Source organism: Malaya genurostris, chromosome 2 (genome assembly GCF_030247185.1).
Source record: "Malaya genurostris strain Urasoe2022 chromosome 2, Malgen_1.1, whole genome shotgun sequence".
NCBI lineage: Eukaryota > Metazoa > Arthropoda > Insecta > Diptera > Culicidae > Malaya > Malaya genurostris.
The window spans coordinates 322,682,048-322,702,036 of NC_080571.1; the positions used below are offsets into that span (position 1 = coordinate 322,682,048).

The following is a 19,989-nucleotide window of genomic DNA, read 5'->3' on the forward strand; positions in this document are numbered from 1 at the left end:
CATTCCAAATTCACACGACACACTCCTGACGATTGTCTTTGAGCTTTATTGATGGTAACTTCCTGAATCTTTTTCTGTAGCTTCTACAAATGTTTCTATTATGATTATTATTATATTCTTTTATATTTACAGATTACTGCAACTGTTCTTTCTGTATTAATTACTGCACTTCTGCCTGTTTTTTCTGTACCTGGCTCTATATTTAGTGTACTTTCAGTTCTTGTTCATGTACCTTCTATACATGTTCCTGTTCCTGTACTTTCTGTGCCTATTCCTGCATTCGATCCTGTTCCCTGTGTTTCAGTACAGTAACAAGAACAGAGCTCCTGTACCATATGTTCTAGTTCTTGCGTTTCCTGTACTTACTCAAGTGCCTGTTCCTGTCATAAAACAGGTTAACAAAAGTAAGAAAGTATTACTAACAGAAAACCTGAAATTGAAATCTTCGCATAAACGACATAAAATAAACCCATTTAAGAATCAAAGGGTGTAGCCGGGTTTCCATATAAAAACTGCCCCCAAACAGAACAAAAATACGCTGTTTGAAAGGGTTTGTGTTGGAGATGATTTTCTCAAAATTTTAACCCTTTAACTGCCATATTGGTGGAGTTAGGGTGGTTCTCCTGATTTTCATTTATTTATTTTTTCAAAAACCTCTTTAGCAAAAAAATTGAAAAAATTTAGGAATATTTTAGGAATTATGGGGAACCTTTCTGATTTTTTTCAGAATTTTTCAAAATGTATTTCATGTGAAAAAAAATTATCAAAATTTTCGAATTTTTTTTAATCGCACTTACATTTTTTTTACAACTTTAGACTTTACATCAAAAATAAATCATTTATGAGTACATTACGCTGTATTTTTTCAGATTTTTAAACAATGTGGACAAGTATAACATCGGACTTTGAAAAAATAAATCATTCGGAAAGCCATGCGTCTCCATCAAATTGTCATCATCCGATGGAGACGCATGGTAGTTGGTTCTAAGATCAAATATCACATGCCCTTAGAACTGAATATCATGCGTTTCCATCTACAACTTGAGCTCAGGGCTTGAGTATTGACGTAATTAATTATGACAAAAGAATTTTATTTCTTATGTTATTTACACACACCCGCACGTCTGGGTCGGTTTACCACGCAATGATGTAGGGAATGCATTAGTGAACATGTGTGACAGTGGACGGTTTTAATTCATTTCTAACATATTGCGATATAATCTGTAGGTTTCGAGGTTACCTATTAGCAGTCCTAAGAAATACTATAACCCAAATAGAAATCAAGTCGAAACGCCTGCAGTAAGTCCCGAAGACCCAAAAGAACGTATGAATTCGCATCGTCGATTTTCTATACAAACAAAATGTTCTTTTAAACTTAATATTTCCAGTTTTTGGCTTTCCCCTCTATTAAACAGTTTCGAAAAATCGTATTGTTTTATTGCTTCAATCGAAATATTTATCGACTAAGAATGAATGAGAAACTAAGCTATGTGTAAAAATTGAATTTCAAACGCTTTCGCAAATATAGTTCATCGAATTTACTTGCACTTAGTGATCGTTTTCTGGTGTTTCGTGGAGTACTTTTCTCACGTATTAGCTCGAGCCCGTTTATTATGTACCTAGAAGTCGTCTCCATACAGCTCAGACTATGACCACTCTTTGCCTCCATTTGATCGATCCACCTTGCTCGCTATGCTTCTATTTTTCTTTAGCCTTCCGAATCACATTCAAGAACCATTTTCAAATGTTTGCCGTCTGTTATCCTGATGACATGATGAATTCATGAACCACCACGATATCGTCACCACGCACTATTATTCGAGTAGGAAGGTGTTAAATTTCAAAGCCTTTCTCTCTTAAACATTTTGTTTCGACGGATTTACTGTCAGTCCGATCTCAGTTTGATTAATCCGTCTTTATGAGCTTAAGCCGTTTGACTTCAGCAGTCTTGTTGAGCAATTTCAGGCAACTTGGCTATTCATACCATGTGATACAGAACTTCGACGAACATTTTACCTTAAAACTGATAGTTTATTAAGATTTCGCTTGGTTTCTAATTTTTTGATTTTGCGCTTGGTATCTAGGAATACTTTTGTTTGCAAAAGAACTATAATTGAATTGTCCTTTAAAATTTTTACTAAATATAGTTATTATTTGATTTGAATACAATAAATGTAAAATAAATGTAAAATGACTTATCAGTTCATGAATAAAAACTTTAAACCGTATATTGAAACCTAAATATTTGTCAATTTATTAGTTCTGATTCATGTTTCTCTCACCGATCCTTCCATGAAAATTCTTTCTTAAGCCCTGAACTCAAGTTGTAGATGGAAACGCATGGTATTTAGTTCTAAGGGCATGCTATATATGGTCTTAGAACTAAATACCATGCGTCTCCATCGGATGATGACAATTTGATGGAAACGCATGGCTTTCCAAATGATTAATTTTTTAAAAGTCTGATATTATACCTGTCCACATTTTTTAAAAATCTGAAAAAATATAGCGTAATGTACTCATAAATGATTTATTTTTGATGTAAAATCTAGAGTGGTACCAACATTGTAAGTGCGATTAAAAAAAAATCAAAAATTTTGAACATTTTTTTCACATGAAATACATTTTGAAACATTCTGAAAAAATCAGAAAAGCTCCCCATATTTCCTAAAATATTCCTGATTTTTTTCAATTTTTTTGGTTAAGAGGTTTTTGAAAAAAATAAATAAAATGAAAATCAGAAGAACCACCCTAACTCCACTAATATGGCAAAAGGGTTTGAAATTTGGGAAAATCATCTCCACTATAAACCCTTTCAAACAGCGTTTATCAATTTTTGTTCTGTTTGGGGGCAGTTTTTATATGAAAACCCGGCTACACCCTTTGTTTGGTGTGTAGTCTTAACTACTGTTAAGAAATACCCTCCGAATCTACGAGGTCAGTCAGTATTTAATAAGATTTCGATTTGTTTTCATTTTAATAGTGATTTATCATTTGATTATACGTTTCGTCTTAGACTCATCAGTGCGTAGCAGTTTATGTTGAACTGCTACCTCCGACCTGACGGTTCAACAAAAACCGCTAGGCAGACGTAAAGTTAATGCTATTTGCAAAACATTTCTTTGATATTACATCTAAGTGTAATAATAAAACTGACGTACCGAACGAACCGAGTTTCGGCTTTCGAGCCGTACAGATTGTAATAAGTTTAAGAGGAAAAAGGTTTTCACCTCTTAAACTTACCACAATCTTTACGTCTGCCTAGCGGTTTATGTTGAACCGTCATACGCATGACATATTACTTGTTATGGAGTTTGTTCACATATAAACAAACTGCAAAAACGCCTACGTCGTAGGTAGAAAAGAAAAAAGTACGTTGACAACGTTTCGAAGGTTCATTGCTTCAAAACGTTGGCCATTTAAGAGAAATAAATACTTTTGAGCAGCAAATGACCAAAAAATTTATCTCCTAGTACAAAAAACAAAAATGAATGTTCCAGTTCCCAGTTTTGTTTTATTATGATTACACGGCTATTTTGAAGGAAAACTTCTGTTGTTGAACAGCTTGTCAATTGACATAGTCGAAAAGTGACGGAAAATGCTAGCAGGGTTGTGCTTTACTGACAATTGTTATTTAGGGAAAACATGTTTTAATGTGACGTTTCTGAGTATGAAATAACGCAAAAGTAAAACATGTTATTTCGCTTAAAACATGATATCAGAGTTAAAACTCGTTTTAACCCATAGTGTGAACATAGTATAAAACAGTTGCATGCAATACTATAGGGTGATTTTTTGCTGGTATCTTTTTAGCAATATTGTTTTCGACAAATCACGCGTGGATCGTGTCTTGTGTCATTGTCGAGCTTGTTCAGTTTGGTCTATAATTTAATCATGAATCGACTAACAATGTCTAAGATTGAATGAATGGGCACTGGCAAAGTTGGAAAAAGAAATTGAACCTTGCGCATGGCCAACATTTGCTTGAAATCAAATGTTAAGTTATATTGATCGTTTTATCGATTCCAAAATGCAGAATTCATCAATTTGCTCAAATTTTTTGCGTTTGTTTTTTGAATAAAATCTCATATGTCTACCCTACAAGTCAATACAATTTTTATCATGGATTCGTTCATTTGGTTTGAACATTTGAGGAAAGAGTTCGGTCCCACGAATACGAAGATCTAGATCAATCACATTCGTTCAAGACGTTCGGTTTAAGGTGAGGAACGGAAGTGATTACATGTTTTGTTTTAAGCCCTGTCTGATACCTTTTTTTTCATAATTTAAATAATAGTATTCGTATTATCAATGAATTTTTTTGTCGTATTCTTCTGATATCTCATCAATCAAATAAGAAGCAAACTTAACTGCATACCTGAAGACTGTCCCAGAAAGTATGGACTCTCTTTGATTTCGCTGTAAATAATTCACAAGTGTTAGATATTCAAATTTTATTCGTTATACTGATAATATTATACTACAACAACAGAATTTTATTCTCAACTTTTGCTACTTAGCCATTGTAGACTAGCTGGCGCACCTTCTTGCGAACGTTCCTCATTAAATTCCGTACAAACTTCTTGGTGACAAGTTTTGACACTTTTTCCAATCTTTTCCGAACTGTTGAAAGGTTTCGGCTGCCGTGACATGTTTCCTAAAATGTGCCTTCGTTAATGCCCAAAATTCCTCAATTGGTCGAAGTTGTGTGCAATTTGGTGGATTCATGTCTTTTGGGACGAAAGTGACATTTATGGTAGTATACCATTCTACCGTTGATTTCAGGTAGTGGCAAGAAGCCAGATCTGGCCAGAAGACAACAGGATCCTTGTGGTCGTTTTTGTAGACATCCCTTGATGTATATTTCGCTGTTCATTGAAGCAGTGGTGATGCAGGGTTTCGAAATCTTACCGCAGCTACAAATTGCTTGCCAGACCATAGCTTTCTTACCAAATTTTTCGACTTCAATCGGTGTCTCGGACTGGTTTAACTCTTGCCCTTCTTGCACCGTATAACAAGACAGTCCACTTTCTGTGCACCATTTGTACACAATTTTTCGACGTTGTTCTGCTGAAAGTCCACGCATTTCGAAACAAACTAATGAAAACGAATAAACAACTGCACAAGTGGTTAGAGAAGAGTGTAAACAACAGGACGAAACCATAAAAATTGACAAATTCTGAACCATTGCGAAATGGCAGCGGTTTTTGGTTGCGTCCATCATTTCTGGTAGTCTTTATAATAAACATGAGAACGTTTTTTAATATATATTTCACTCAAGGTTTATTAGAAAAAAGGCACACACATATTTACTTACCAAAACTAAATCTATAATAATAACCAATATTTTTTTTAACTTTTCAGAGAAAGAAAAACAGCTAATGAGTTATGTTTATGGAGGCCCGATCAAACCAAAACACTTATGAATAGCAAGAAACGTTTCCTAAAGCAACCTACCGTATAAATCGCACAGTTAATTATTCCGCAAGTCATGAAGAGAGAGCTTATTTCATCACACCCGCAAATCGCCTGCCATATTAGTTAGGTTTAGAGGATTTAGTTTGGTTAGTTTAGTTCTGGCATTCTTCGAGAAATTCTTTCACATTATATAAATGCAGGGAATTTTTTTATCTACCGTTTATTTTCAGGTTATAAAAATGATATCTGTTTCCTGGTTTGTTGGAAACGGTACACTTTCTAAACGATGCATTGTAACATTTACACAATCTCAATCGTTTGATAATGCTTATTCCACCTAATATTATTGTTTGCCTTCTTAAATAAACTATCGAACACAACGTGACAGCGATAAGCTTTCTAAACAGTGGTAATGCAGAGGTAATAAAATTCGGACAGAACAACTCATCGAAAATCAAAAGTGGATATGATATTATCACATTTGTCTGTCTCTATCCCATGACACTTATTGTAGACGATCTCTTTCCGCATGCATTTCGTTGATGTTTGTTTTTTTGCGAAACCGAAAGAAAACGGAAAAAAGCTCTGCCAAAATTCAGCAAACTTTTAAACGGCACCGTATTTGCGTATCAACATTGCCCACACTTCCGGATAGCGAGTCTGCAGGAAATTGGTTAATTTTTGAGCATTCTGTGCCTGCTGGGGAGAACAGTTGCGGCAGTTCCGTTGTATCACCTCCGGTAAGGCAGCTGTGGAAAAGCAAAAGAGAACATAAGAAAATGGTTAGATAAATGGAAGCAATTTATGAGGGTAACTTGTTCTCGAAAGTAGATTTAAGAGGTTGAGTTTAGTACTTTGCTCGATCGCTGCCATAGTTGGCCTCTCCGGTTTCTTTCGCTTGTCTCGGAATGGCAGTTGGCGAACCAGGTTATGGTGGTTTTTCACTGCCATCTAAGCTACGGGGAAAAAATGCTACAAGACACCAACGAAAATCATAATTGAGTCCTGTGGGACTGCATGCGAAACGGAATCTTCTGGAAAGTAGATTTCCAACAAAAAAAATCCTTTTATATTATTCAACATGCCACCTTGCAGTCTGCCTTCCCTGGCATCCTAATCAGCCGAGAACGAACAAATACCTGAACGGTATAAAGTTTTTGACGTTAATACGAAAAGGTGATAAAATATAGAAATGAAAATTTCGAAAAGAATCACTTATTCGCAGCAAGGTGTTAAGGTTCGTTGAAGTCCAAGTTAAAGCACAACGGCTATATTCAATCAGTACGGAAGATCTTTGTCAGAAAAGGATACATATCCGAGGCAGAAAACATTGTAAAGCTGTTTATTTTAACAAAACACAAGGGCTGCATTTTGATCGATGACGAAACAAACGTCAAACTTGATTTTAATCTGCATCCCGATGAAAAGCCTTATATCGCGGTCGGATGAAGGGATGGCCTTCATAGCGAACTTGCTGACAAGTTCGCTATGAAGGCCATGGTTTGGCAAGCGATTTGCAGGTGAGGCTTTAATTAGGAACCATTGGTCACATACTTGACCAATCCTATATTTACATCGAAGAACACTTGAAAAAGCGTCTATACTCGTCTTTTCTTATGGCATTTACTTAATGCGATTTATATAATGTGACTTACTTTTTCAAAGTTAAACATTTTGTTGTGAATTATGTTTTTCCAATTGCGAATATTTTAAGCTATTCGATTTTCTTGTTTTGTCTTAGAAATGCGCGAAACGTCCTCTCTCTCGAAACATCAACTCTCTAAAACTTTTGAAATTTTCGTATTTTTGGGTTTGCATGCAAATTTTCGAAGTTATGCGGTACTTATTTCCTAGGGGTAATTTCAAAGCACCAAAATCGACGAAGTGGCGAGGCAGTCGAGGACATCCATTAGTTGCGGGAAAAATGGAGTAGAATATGCAGATACTGTATGTATATTTCCTCTATGCATTTCTTCGACATCTACCTACCAATATTCCTTCAAGATCAACTTTTTCAAATGATCATCCGAATGAATTCGACTTCATCACTTTTTGAAGCATTTCAAAATTGGATGGCAATTTGCAAATAATATTATAATGAATTGGAAATTTAACAGTGATGTTAAATAATTATTTCAATATTTTAAATTGGAATGCTCGATCTTTGAAATCGAGTGAAGATGAATTTTATAATTTTCTCAAAGTTCACAAAATTCATATTGACATTGTGACAGAAACTTTTCTTAAACCAAATGTCAAATTGAAAAGTAATCCACATTATGTGGTTCATCGATTTGACAGGTTTACTGGAATGGGTGGTGGAGTTGCCATTTTTGTCCAACGGCAAATTAAACATCGAATTTTACCTTCTTTCAATACTAAAGTTATTGAAAGCTTGGGAATCGAAGTTGAAACCATTCGTGGAATTTATTTCATCGCTGGAGCATATTTGCCATTCCAATGCATCGGCGAACAATTAAATTTATTTATAGGCGATTTGCAAAAACTCATTAGATATCGACCGAATTTTTTCGTAATAGGGGACTTAAATGCTAAGCATGTCCAGTGGAATTGTAGGCAAATTAACAGTAATGGTAAAATACTTCATAATCAAATCGCAGCTGGTTACTTCACAGTTCTTCATCCCAGTAATCCGACTTGCTTCTCTTCGGTGAAAAAAAACCGTCTACAATTGATCTGGTTCTAACAGATCAAAGTCACATTTATAGTGAACCGATTACACCTGCGGACTTTGACTCAGATCATCTTCCTGTAACATTCAGGCTTTCCAACGAAGCTTTAATTAATCCAATTAGTTCTATACTCAACTATCATAGAGCCAATTGGTTGGATTACAGATCTCACATTGAAAATCATGTGGATCATGAAACTATTTTAGAAAGTTCTGCGGACATCGACACGGCAATTGATAATTTGAATCATTACATTATCGAAGCTAGAAATCTTTCAGTTCCTAAAGCTCAAACTAAATTAAATTCTTCTATCATCGATGACAATCTTCAACTGCTCATTCGGTTGAAGAATGTTCGTCGACGACAATATCAACGTTCTCGTGATCCTGCTATGAAAAACATAGTTAAGGATTTACAAAAGGAAATTAAACATAGGTTTACTTTTTTGCGAAATGAAAATTCGAAATAGTTAGAATATACAGTGTCCGGCACTCGAAGTGTAACCAATTAAAAAGGCCATAAATTCAGTTTGAAAAATTACTTTTACTTAATTCAAAGTACAAAATGTGTAAAAATAATACAAAATTCAGAATCAATTCACTTTTGCTTGATATGACCACCTTTTGCCTTGACTTGATGACTTGAGAGAGCGAAGGAGTTGCTTCGTTTGGCCGAAAGCGGTCAATTTCCGAACATTGTATTTTCTGACGAGAAAATTTTTCCAATTGAGCAATTCATGAACTCTCAAAACGATAGGGTTTACTTGACCGACCGTTCATACGAGAATTTGAGTCATCGATTGGCCACCAGGAGGCAGCACCCGCAACAGATAATGGTTTGGGCCGCTGTAACCGCAGATGGGCGCTCTCCAATCGTTTTCATCGAGCCTGGCGTCAAGGTAAATGCGACATATTATCGGGAAAGTATTCTGGAGGTTGCTTTGAAGTCGTGGGCAGACAAACATTTCGGTGGCAGACCATGGACGTTTCAGCAGGACTCGGCACCGTCTCACAAAGCTCGAGTGAACCAAGAATGGCTGAAAAACAACGTTCCGAACTTCATCACGTCCACACAATGGCTCTCGAATTCACCAGATGCGAATCCAATGGATTATTCTCTTTGGGCCATTTTGGAGAGCAAAGTCCGAACTAAAAGATACACCAGTCTCGAGGCGCTAAAAAAAGTTATTGTCCGCGAGTGGGCCAAAATACCTGCAAGTCACATTCGGCCAAACGAAGCAACTCCTTCGCTCTCTCAAGTCATCAAGTCATGGCAAAAGATGGTCATATCGAGCAAAAGTGAATTGATTCTGAATTTTGTATTATTTTTACACATTTTGTACTTTGAATTAAGTAAAAGTAATTTTCCAAACTGAATTTATGGCCTTTTTAATTGGTTACACTTCGAGTGCCGGACCCTGTAGAATCGGATCGCGAAACGAGAATGAGTGACCATTTGTTGCTTCAGAGAGAATCCCCACAGCAGCGAGCTAACCTTTGACTCTCAGACAGGTCATCGAGAGAAATTCGCTCTCGCACTTGTGTCTATCCTATATTAAATGAACCATGCCGTTTTTTTTGTTACTGCGATGTCTCTCTTTGATGGCACTGATTGAATCGTGTGAAGAGTTGCTAGTGAACGTTCTTTGATACGATAAAAGCCATCCTTGATTAACTTTTCGTTTGAGTGTTTGAGCAGAATGATTTTACAAGGATAATTTTTTTAATATTACCATTTAATTCTGTTATAAGTATATCACGTCACTATACAAATTCACTATGTATCTCACAACACTATAAATCATGTCTAATGAACGTCACATCACATATACGTATTTCGAATACAATTTATATTCATCTTCAGTGTATTAGCGGTTTTTTAATTATTGAAAGAATGCTGCAATGTTGTTCCTTTTATATGAAACGGAAGTAGGTAGATTCCTACAACAGGTATAAATACCTCGAAAAAATCATCTAATTTGTTTAGGGTAGGGAGAGGTTAAGTGTTTTCTATGTTTGTCTGTCCCCTGTGTGTAGGGGATTCAACATTATTATTCAACATAATTGCCATCAGAGGCGATACAGCGATCTTCCTACTTTTCGATACCATTTTTGCAGTATGATTTGTCCTTTGCCTCAAAATAGGCCTCAGTTTCAGCGATTACCTCTTCATTGCTTCTAAATTTTTTGCCAGCGAGCATTCTCTTGAGGTCTGAGAACAGGAAAAAGTCACCAGGGGCCAAATCTGGAGAATGCGGTGGATGATGGACGAATTCGAAGCCCAATTCGTTCAATTTCGGCATGGTTTTCATCGACTTGGGACACGGTGCATTGTCTTGATGAAACAAAACATTTTTCTTCTTCAAATGAGGCCGTTTTTTTAAATTTCGTCCTTCAAACGCTCTAATAACGCTATATAATAGTCACTGTTGATGGTTTTTCCCTTTTCAAGGTAGTCGATGAAAATTATACCATGCGAATCCCAAAATACAGACGCCATAACCTTATCGGCCGATTGTTGAGTCTTTCCACGCTTTGGGTTCGGTTCATCGCGTGCAGTCCACTCAGCTGACTGTCGATTGGACTCCGGAGCGAAGTGATGGAGCCATGTTTCGTCCATTGTTATATATCGACGAAAAAAATCGGTTTTATTTCGATATAACAGCTCCAAACACTGCTCAGAATCATCAATTCGTTGTTGTTTTTGATCGATTGTGAGCTCACGCGGCACCGATTTTGCATAAAGCTTTCTCATATCCAAATATTCGTGAATAATATGTCCAACACGTTCCTTTGATATCTTTAGGGTGTCATCTATCTCGATCAACTTCACTTTACGGTCATTGAAAATCATTTTGTGGATTTTTTTCACGTTTTCATCGGTAACAGCCTCTTTTGGACGTCCACTGCGTTCATCGTCTTCGGTGCTCATATGACCAGTACGAAATTTTGCAAACCACTTACGAATTGTTGCTTCGCTCGGTGCAGAGTCTGGATAACACTCATCAAGCCATTTTTTGGTTTCGGCGGCAATTTTTTTCATCAAAAAGTAGTGTTTCATCAACACACGAAATTCCTTTTTGTTTTCATTTTTTTCCCAATAACAAAAGTAGCTTCACTCAAAATGCAATATCTCACAAACTAATAATCAGACAGCTGTCAAATTTATACACGTATCTTTTGAAGGTTGGTACTAACTGAAAATGGTATGGATTTAATTCTAGTGGCGCCCTCTCATAGAAACGATACGAACTTTTCAGCCGATCTGCTAAACTAAACCATTGACGGGACTATTTTCCCAAATCTCATGAAAAAATATAGAAAAACCTGTTTCAATTCACCTAGTGGTGTAATGGTGCCTTTATCATATATCAAATTGTGGTATTCTATTCAAAATGTTTCTCTTCGATTTTTGAAAGAAACCAAGGGATTGTTTGTGCATTAACTAGTATAACCTACAGAATGAAACAGTGCTTTGCTCGCGTAGGAAACGAAGTTACTATTATCTGTACTTCCGGCACCGGAACCCGAGAACCTCTATAATCGACTTCGGCTCATACGGCCACCAACTAACATGACGTACAAACTCTACTAGTTTTCAATCAATCTTTGAAGGTTTTATACGATTTTGCATTGTACTCTAAACGACGATTTAAATTTTTGTGCTATGCGAAAATATGCAGTAACTTTTGGTATGACCACAAGACCTTTCATTTGACCCTAAAATTGGGAAAAACGGTTTTGAGTCCAGTTTAGAATTTTTTTTACGGTATTTGTTTCACCAGTTTAAGTGACGGTATACAATATTTAACATACTTTACCCTATAACTCTGGAACCGGAATTAGGATCCAACTGAAATTCAGGAATTCCGTATGGGACCGTGAGACCTTTCATTTGAATTTAAGTTTGTGGAAATCGGTCAAACCATCGCTGAGAAAAGTAAGTGAGATTCATTTTTTAATATATGACCACTACTTCCGGTGCTTCCGGAACTGGAGGCCGGAAACCAGGATAGCCGGAATCGGTATGTTTAGTTGCTTACTGATAATGGCTATCGATTTGTGCAGTTTTGAGACCAGTTTAGAATTTGTTTTGCGTGTTTTGTTTCGTCGGTTTAAGTGACCGAGTACTATATTTAACATACTTTACCCTATAACTCCGGAACCGGAAGTCGGATCCAAATGAAGTTCTGGAATTCCGCATGGGACCGTGAGACCTTTCATTTGAATCTAAGTTTGTCAAAAGCCATCTTTGAGAAAACCTAGTGAGATTATGTGACACTTACATACACAAACATTGCTCAGCTCGATGAACTGAGTCGAAAGGTATATGACTACTTTTTACTAGTCGGTTTTTCAAGTGATTGCATAACCTTTTTATATGAGAAAGGCAAAAAGGTGAAAGAACTGGACAGACCCATGAGAATTTATTTGGTTTCTATATTTTGGACTTCTTTGGATTGCAAAATTAATAGAACCTTTTCAAATAAAGTAGCCTAATTGAACATTTTTTAAATCAAGTAGCATTTATAGTTAACGATACAGTCATTACACATATACAAAGCAAATTTTAATTACGACTATTTCAAAATTAAATTAAATTCAAAGTTAAAAATATTCTGAGTTTGTTACTAGCACTTCCAGTATATCTAATTTATTGAAACCGCTTCTCAATCCTTAATGCTTTTCTCTGAGACCAATTATGAACAGTCCTATAATTTCACAATTGAATATCCACAAAACTGTGCTTTAACGCTTACGTCGCTTGTTCGGCAATATCCCGATGCGCATGTCGTACCAAAACTATTCCTTTTTTTGATACTTGTAAGAAAATTTTAATATTTTAACTACAAACGAGAACAGACTAGGAACAGCATTTGCTACGAAAATCGCATTTTGTCATAAACTTGTTACGTCACACTTGTTATTCTCCGCATAATCCGTTTGAACGTGATCTGTAAACGAAATATTTTGTCAATATTGAACGGATAAAAGAAAATGCGGTTTATCGCCGGTTTTTCTCCAGAAATGTTTTATTCTTTATTATGAGAAAACAATTTCAAAACAGTCATAATCAATTAGAAGACATTTTTACGAAGCTGTAGCCTACTGCGACATTGCGCAGTTCAAAATGAAAGGTTGCTTGTTTTCGTGTTTGGGATTTTCATTTGTGACTTACGTGCCAGACCGGTCGTGTCACGTGAAGCTAATTAATATGATTTGAAACAAAAACAGAAAGTTAAAAAGGACGGCTTGTACGCGTATTTTCATGCTTTGTTTTAATTTCTGATAATATTAATTAACTGCTCGGCAACTTGACGACCCGGTGCGACGTGATGATCCAAAATCGTGTTCCCCAAGCCGTCTTAAAACTTTTTTCATTACTCACATTATTCTCCGTTCGTGATCCGTCTTGTGAGGACTTTATTTTCGAAGGTGTGGAAGAAGTGTTGCATGTTCTCTTTCTTTGGAACTGATTAATTGAAGCTGCGGAAAGTTTGGGGATTGATTTAGAATTTGGATGCGTTGCGGTTGGATAACCGAGTTCATATTCATTAGCGGAAAAGTTTTCTTCATACGATTTCTTCATAATTACTTTTTCTCAATCGTGTCACACGAGAATGTTAAAGTTGTATCAAACACGTAAAATTGCTGTTGATTAATTCATTGGAATGTTTTCTTCGTTTTACAGGATATTGTTAAAGTCTAAACTTAAACACAACGTTTAAAAATCGTGTTTAAGAAGGTGAATCTAAAATCGAGCTGGCTTATCTTTAATTAGGTTTACAATTCCTCGCATACCATTATAATAATTCTTAGGTAGGGCTGAGAATATCGATTTTTTTTTAATATGCCGGCTTCCGGTCACAGCGAAACGCAGTGGAAGTTAATTTACTGCATATAAACTCTCTTCCAATGGGAGTGCACAAATTGCACTGCCACCCGTCTTCTGTTGTAATGATTTTGCTAGGGTGGCTAGTGGAATCATAAAATCATAAAATAATTCACTACTTGTATCTTTGTATACTTGTATGCAGGACTACCCCAAGAAAATAATGGTGCAAAGCGAGTGGAAAATTGCTTTGCACCCCTATTGCGGAATCAGATGATCATCCAGCGACGCTGCATGAAACCAAGAGAGGGAAATTGAGCTCTAGCTATTGAACAAAGCACTTACAAAATATGCGAAGCGCACTTTGACTACAAACGGGAATCATTCGATTATATACATAAATAATCAATCATCTCTAAACTGGATACAATGTTAGTATTTATTGGCTCTTAATAGGTAAAGGATAGTGCTTCCGAGCGTAAACCTATTTTCATAAGTTGATATCGGACCTGATAGAACAGAAACAAAGTTTGTTGAATCAAAATATCAATTCCCACGAAGGAATGCTGTACTAAAAAAATTATAAAATAGTGGAAATAAGGTAATAGTTGAAAAATGAAAAAAAAGTCGAGCGTAAACAAGAAATCAATGGCTGTGGTTCCTGTTCGCATCTGTGCTACTCACTCACTGCCGCCGACAGGATATTGTAGGCAGCAGAATGAGCTAAATGGGCCGTGACAAGCTTAATTGAGTGCTTCTAATGGAATTAAATCGAGCATCGTAAGTTTGGCATGCACAGCAATGGGGAGGATTGATGCTTGCTTTAACATTTCAACCATTTTGAGCTAATATCGGAACGATTTTTCTTCAGAAAATGAGCTGCTAACGGGGCGCCTTTTCAAAATATACCCCTGTACAGGAAAGGGTAGAATTTAATCTTGAATATCTCTTGTTGTATTGAACGCAGCAACGAAGTTTTTTTCCCCATATGATCGGAAATATGAACAGCAATTTATGTTATAATTTTCAGTAGTATAAAACAATTACAACTAAAATAAAAATTGAGGTCGCGTATGTCGCATATACCCAGTGAATTTTATCGAGCCGTATCAATTATTGAAAACATATATGCGATTCAAAATAATACAATGCCAAAAGAACAGTTGAGAAAATCACAAAACTGTTTATGAAAATCTATAACACGTAAAGGAATTTTTTACTTGGTTGATAAGTTCATAGCGCATAGTTACGTTTCCCAAAAGGTACCTCTGAAAATAGAAAAATACGAATATGTTACGTATTAATTTGAAAATATTTAGTTTCACTTGATTTTTTTACATGTTATACGTCGGTCGTCGCGATCATTGTGCTTAGTATCATGAAAAAAACAATTATTCCGAATTTTTGGTATGATACGACATAAATGTATTTTTATGGTGTTTGTTCACCTATATATAATAAATAGGTATAGAATTTTGAGGTGTAGAAAAGCATGTCAGTTTTATTCGTTTTCACGTCATCCAGTCATGTCTCTGACATTAACTACCCGTTTCTTTTGAATTTATATTGGCAACGGCTTGGGGGGATGTTCCAGCCAAATTTAAATTTGTTTTTGCCGACAAATTTTCAAGAAAATTTATGATTTGACAGGGCATTTGCAGCTGTGGCAAAAAAAAACAAAAGTTTTCGTTACAAATAAGACAATGACATCGGAACTATACCACAAAGAGTGTCTCTAAAAACGAATTTTGCCGTTTATTCGATCCCCCGACCATCCCGTAATGTTTTGGTCAGATTTGGCAAGCTGTCATTGCAGCAAAGTCGTTCAAGAATAGTATACAGAGAAAGGGGTCCAGTTTGTTCCGAAAAACCTTAACCCACCCAACTGCCCCCAGTTCCGCAATATTGAGAAATTCTGGGTAATCATGAAGAGGAGACTCAAGGCAAAGGGAAAGGTTGTCAAAGATTTTTTTTTAAACTTGATCAAAATAAGAAACTTTCTTCGGGTATAAACTAACATAACCTTTTCAACTTGTAAACAGTTACGTCAAGTTCATAAGAATTTTTCTTTATTTTGCATGGTCGCACTAAATGATTAAACATTCCAAATTCCAAAGTAGTTTGATTCACTAATTAACAAGTTCTGCCAACTAGATGAATTTAGCAGGAAATTTTATAAAAATGTGCATCTCGTTTCGCAATCGCTTGTGAAAAACTATTTATGAAATTGAAAATTTTCACTGATCGTCGAGTGTTCAAGAACTTCAAGGTCTTTTATTTGCTTCTTAGTTTGTAAAAATCGGTTAAGAAATTTCCGAGAAAATTTAATGCGCATTTACTCATAAATTTGCACATATATCCCTGTAATTCCGAAACAGGAAATCGGATCGGGATAAACTTCAAAATCTATGACTTTGTGAAAATCGTTTCAACCATCGAGTGACATTTTTTGTCACATACACAAATATATACATACATTCACACACACACACACACACACACACACACACACACACACACACACACACACACACACACACACACACACACACACACACACACACACACACACACACACACCTACACACACACACACGCACGCACACGCACGCACCCACACACACGCACACACACACACGCACACACACGCACACACACACGCACGCACACACACACGCACACACAGACATTTTCTGATCTTGACGAACTTGACACTCGGCCCTCCAGGCCTCCGTTCAAAAATTGGATTTCACAGTGATTGCATAGGATTTCACAGTGATTTTTGCCTATATGAGAAAGGCAAAAAGACATATAACTAGGGCAGAAAGGCAAAAAGACATATAACTAGGGCATATTCAGTAGTGTTCTAGTTCTAGATGCATAATTTATGTCAGTTACAAAATTTGAATCTGAATTTTATAACAAGAAAAACTTGCCCAGCAGTGTTTTACCCGTGTTTCTAATGTACAAAAAATAGAACGACATCGTAGACCAGTTTTAAATTTGACAGAAGAACTGGTCGAATAAATAAAACTAGAACGGCTTGCTGGGGATACGTTTGTTCTAGTTTCTGCTCTATTATAGACCTCCATATAGAACTTCTAGCTGCTGAATTTGCTCTTTAGATGTATAGTTTTTCAACCCGTAGATAATTCCATTAAAATTGTACCGAAATTTGATCTGTCAAAATTGCACGGAACTACTGAAATTAGCTCTACGACTAATTTCGCGGAGTCGAATTAACCTAACAGTGATTTAGAAGAAAAATTTTATGAAAAAGAAGTTTTGTTTCGTTTAAGTCTTTTAGTGTGAGTATCTAAGAAATGACAGCACGATTAATTGGTAAATTCAACTAAAAAAATTGCCAGTTCAGTGAATATTTTTTCATTATTAGGGAAACGAGAATGAAAAAAAATCTATATTACCAAAAGTAATATTTTTTCAGTAGTCCTAAAAAATAACTAAGTAAAATCAGAAAATCAATTAATTTCTTGATTTCGGTCTTTTCGTATGGTATTACTGCATATATAAAACTAGGAACACAGAATTTTGTGTTTTAAACATTACAGTGACATTATAATTATTGTACGCGCTCTTACTGAAAGAAAAGAAAACAATAACATTTTACATATAAATAATCGTAGATATAATCGGATACAATCGATACAAATGTTTGATGTAAAATCTTGTTTTTTTTAATATATCAATATAATTATAAAAACTTACTTCGGTTGTGTATCTGGATTACATTACGAATTTTCAACATCTCACATAGGGTTTTATGCAATTTTGAGCAACGAAGCCACCAAATTGTACATTAGAGTTTACAGAACTGTTTGGTATTTTTTGACAGATCGCCGAAAATTGTATTACCTTGCACTATATTATCAATTCAATTATCGAACTGATTCCATTGAGAAACGTATTTAATTCATTCACGAACAAAGTAATACTTTTTTGCAGGGAAGTTGATGTAATTTTACCAATTTTTTTTAACCATGAAAAACGACATTGACGATACGTTTCGCGGAGAAAGGGTTCGATGAAAACCGGGGTCATGTAGCGGAGAGATAGAAATTCTCTTCAATCGATTTTGTATTTATTACAAAATAAATAATGGATTCTGTATGGAATCAAAGAGTCGCATATGGTTAGCGAGCAGAAGGTTGCCGATCCTTGGGCTATATGATGCAATTGTTACAATTCTGCATGAAATGTTCAAAACGACGAATGTAACAATGAGAGATTCTCTTTGTTTACTTTCTCTTTCGATTATTACGGTACTCATAGCAATCCTTCACTCAAATTATTTACCGATAATAATAACTAAAGCTATCATCTTTGATTGTGAATTGAAGAAATCACCGAAAAAAGCAAGAATGTTTCGCAACAATCGAAAGAGAAAGTAAACAAAGAGAATCTCTCATTGTTACATTCGTCGTTTTGAACATTTTATACAGAATCTATGTTTACCAGTTACCTTTCATACAGTTATGTGTTTCTGTGGCTCAGTCGATAAACAGGTAGCCTTTGTGATCTAATTATTGTCGGTTCAAAACTCAATTACGACTTGTTACTACTAGTTTTTACTGTGTTTAGAGTTGCAGGAAAACCTGACTTTAAATTGGAGTCTTGGAATTATCTAATGTACTAACACATGGGCTGAAAAGTCCCGGGCCTAACACATCAGTTAATACTAATATTTAAAAGACAGCTAATAAAATTTAATATTCTCTTCATTTCAGAACAATGGATGAAAAACAATTTCGTGTTTTAATTTTACACTGTGTCTTGATGGAATTAAATACCGTTCAAACGAAGCAGAGACACCGATTATAGCCTGTTCGCACTACACCGGGACGACCGGGACGACCGGGACGACCGGGACGGGACCGTCCGGGACTATCCGGGACGTTTTTTTTCTCATCGGCGATGACTGAGCAGCCGGCGTGTGTATGTATTAGAATCCCGGACACGGGATTTGATTGCCGCCGATATTTCTTGCCGAGTTTTTTGCACCGTCGGCGCTGGAAAAAACTCGACGAGTAATATCGGTGGCAACCAAATGGATTTTATCCCGGGTCCGGGATTCCAATACATGCACACGCCGGCAGCTCAGTCATCGCCGATGAGGAAAAAAACGTCCCGGATAGTCCCGGATGGTCCCGTCCCGGTGTAGTGCGAACAGGCTATTAGGGGCTGTCCATAAAAGACGTCACGCTTTTTTTGACGATTTTTGACTCCCCATCCCCCTTTTGTCACAAATTGTCACAGAAGCAAAGACCCCCCTTCCCCCCTATGTCTCGTGTCACGAATTCAAAATTAATAAAATTCATCTCAATAAATTTTCAATATGTATGACAAACCTTACAAATATGAGGGAAAAATCGATTTATTACATGCTGTCATTAGATTAAAAAATATCCATAAATCTACAAAATCATCGGAATTATTTTATTAATATCAATTATATAAATTAACAAAAGTATTTGGTTGGAATTGATGAAACATTTAATTCATCTGTTTTAGTCCTCCTAGGGCTACACAGATATATTATTGTTTTAGGTAAAGAATAATATTTCCGTAGTGTAGCTTACAGGGCTGAGAAAATAAAGACCAAAACCTCATCAAAACGAGATCACTGCCGGAGAATCTTTTCATTATTAGTTGATCAGTGAAAGTTCAATCATTGGATGATTCGATAAGCTTTTATGTTGGTGGAGTAAAATCACATATGATCAAGATAAGACATGACATGTTCTACGTCTGAAATCGTTGATATCCCGCCCTTTTTCAAATTAAGTATAATTGAATAAACTGCATCAGAATCAGATAAGAGAAATTCTTATGATATACTATTATCATTGCTAGAAAATCAAATTACTGAAAAAATTGTCAGTGCACATCTTAAGTTAAACTGTTTGAAGGCATCTTTTTCTTTTTTACTCATATTAGGCAAAATTTATAAATTTCGCTAATTTACTCGCTCCTCCGTGCACTTTTGCTGATCACAACAGAAATGATTTCCTGCATCATTTATTTCCGA

At 35.9% G+C, this 19,989-nt stretch overlaps 1 protein-coding gene across 1 annotated transcript in view; it reads right to left on the reverse strand.

Annotated features, from left to right (window-relative positions):
- Positions 1-5,607: 5,607 nt before the first annotated feature.
- The window catches only part of LOC131431341 (putative odorant-binding protein A10), a 105,551-nt gene continuing 91,169 nt past the window's right edge, over positions 5,608-19,989 (reverse strand). Inside the window, exon 2 of the mRNA XM_058596993.1 lies at positions 5,608-6,167. Within this exon, the coding sequence (XP_058452976.1) occupies positions 6,025-6,167 (143 nt within the window). The 3' untranslated portion in view covers positions 5,608-6,024. The remainder of the gene's footprint in view (positions 6,168-19,989) is intronic.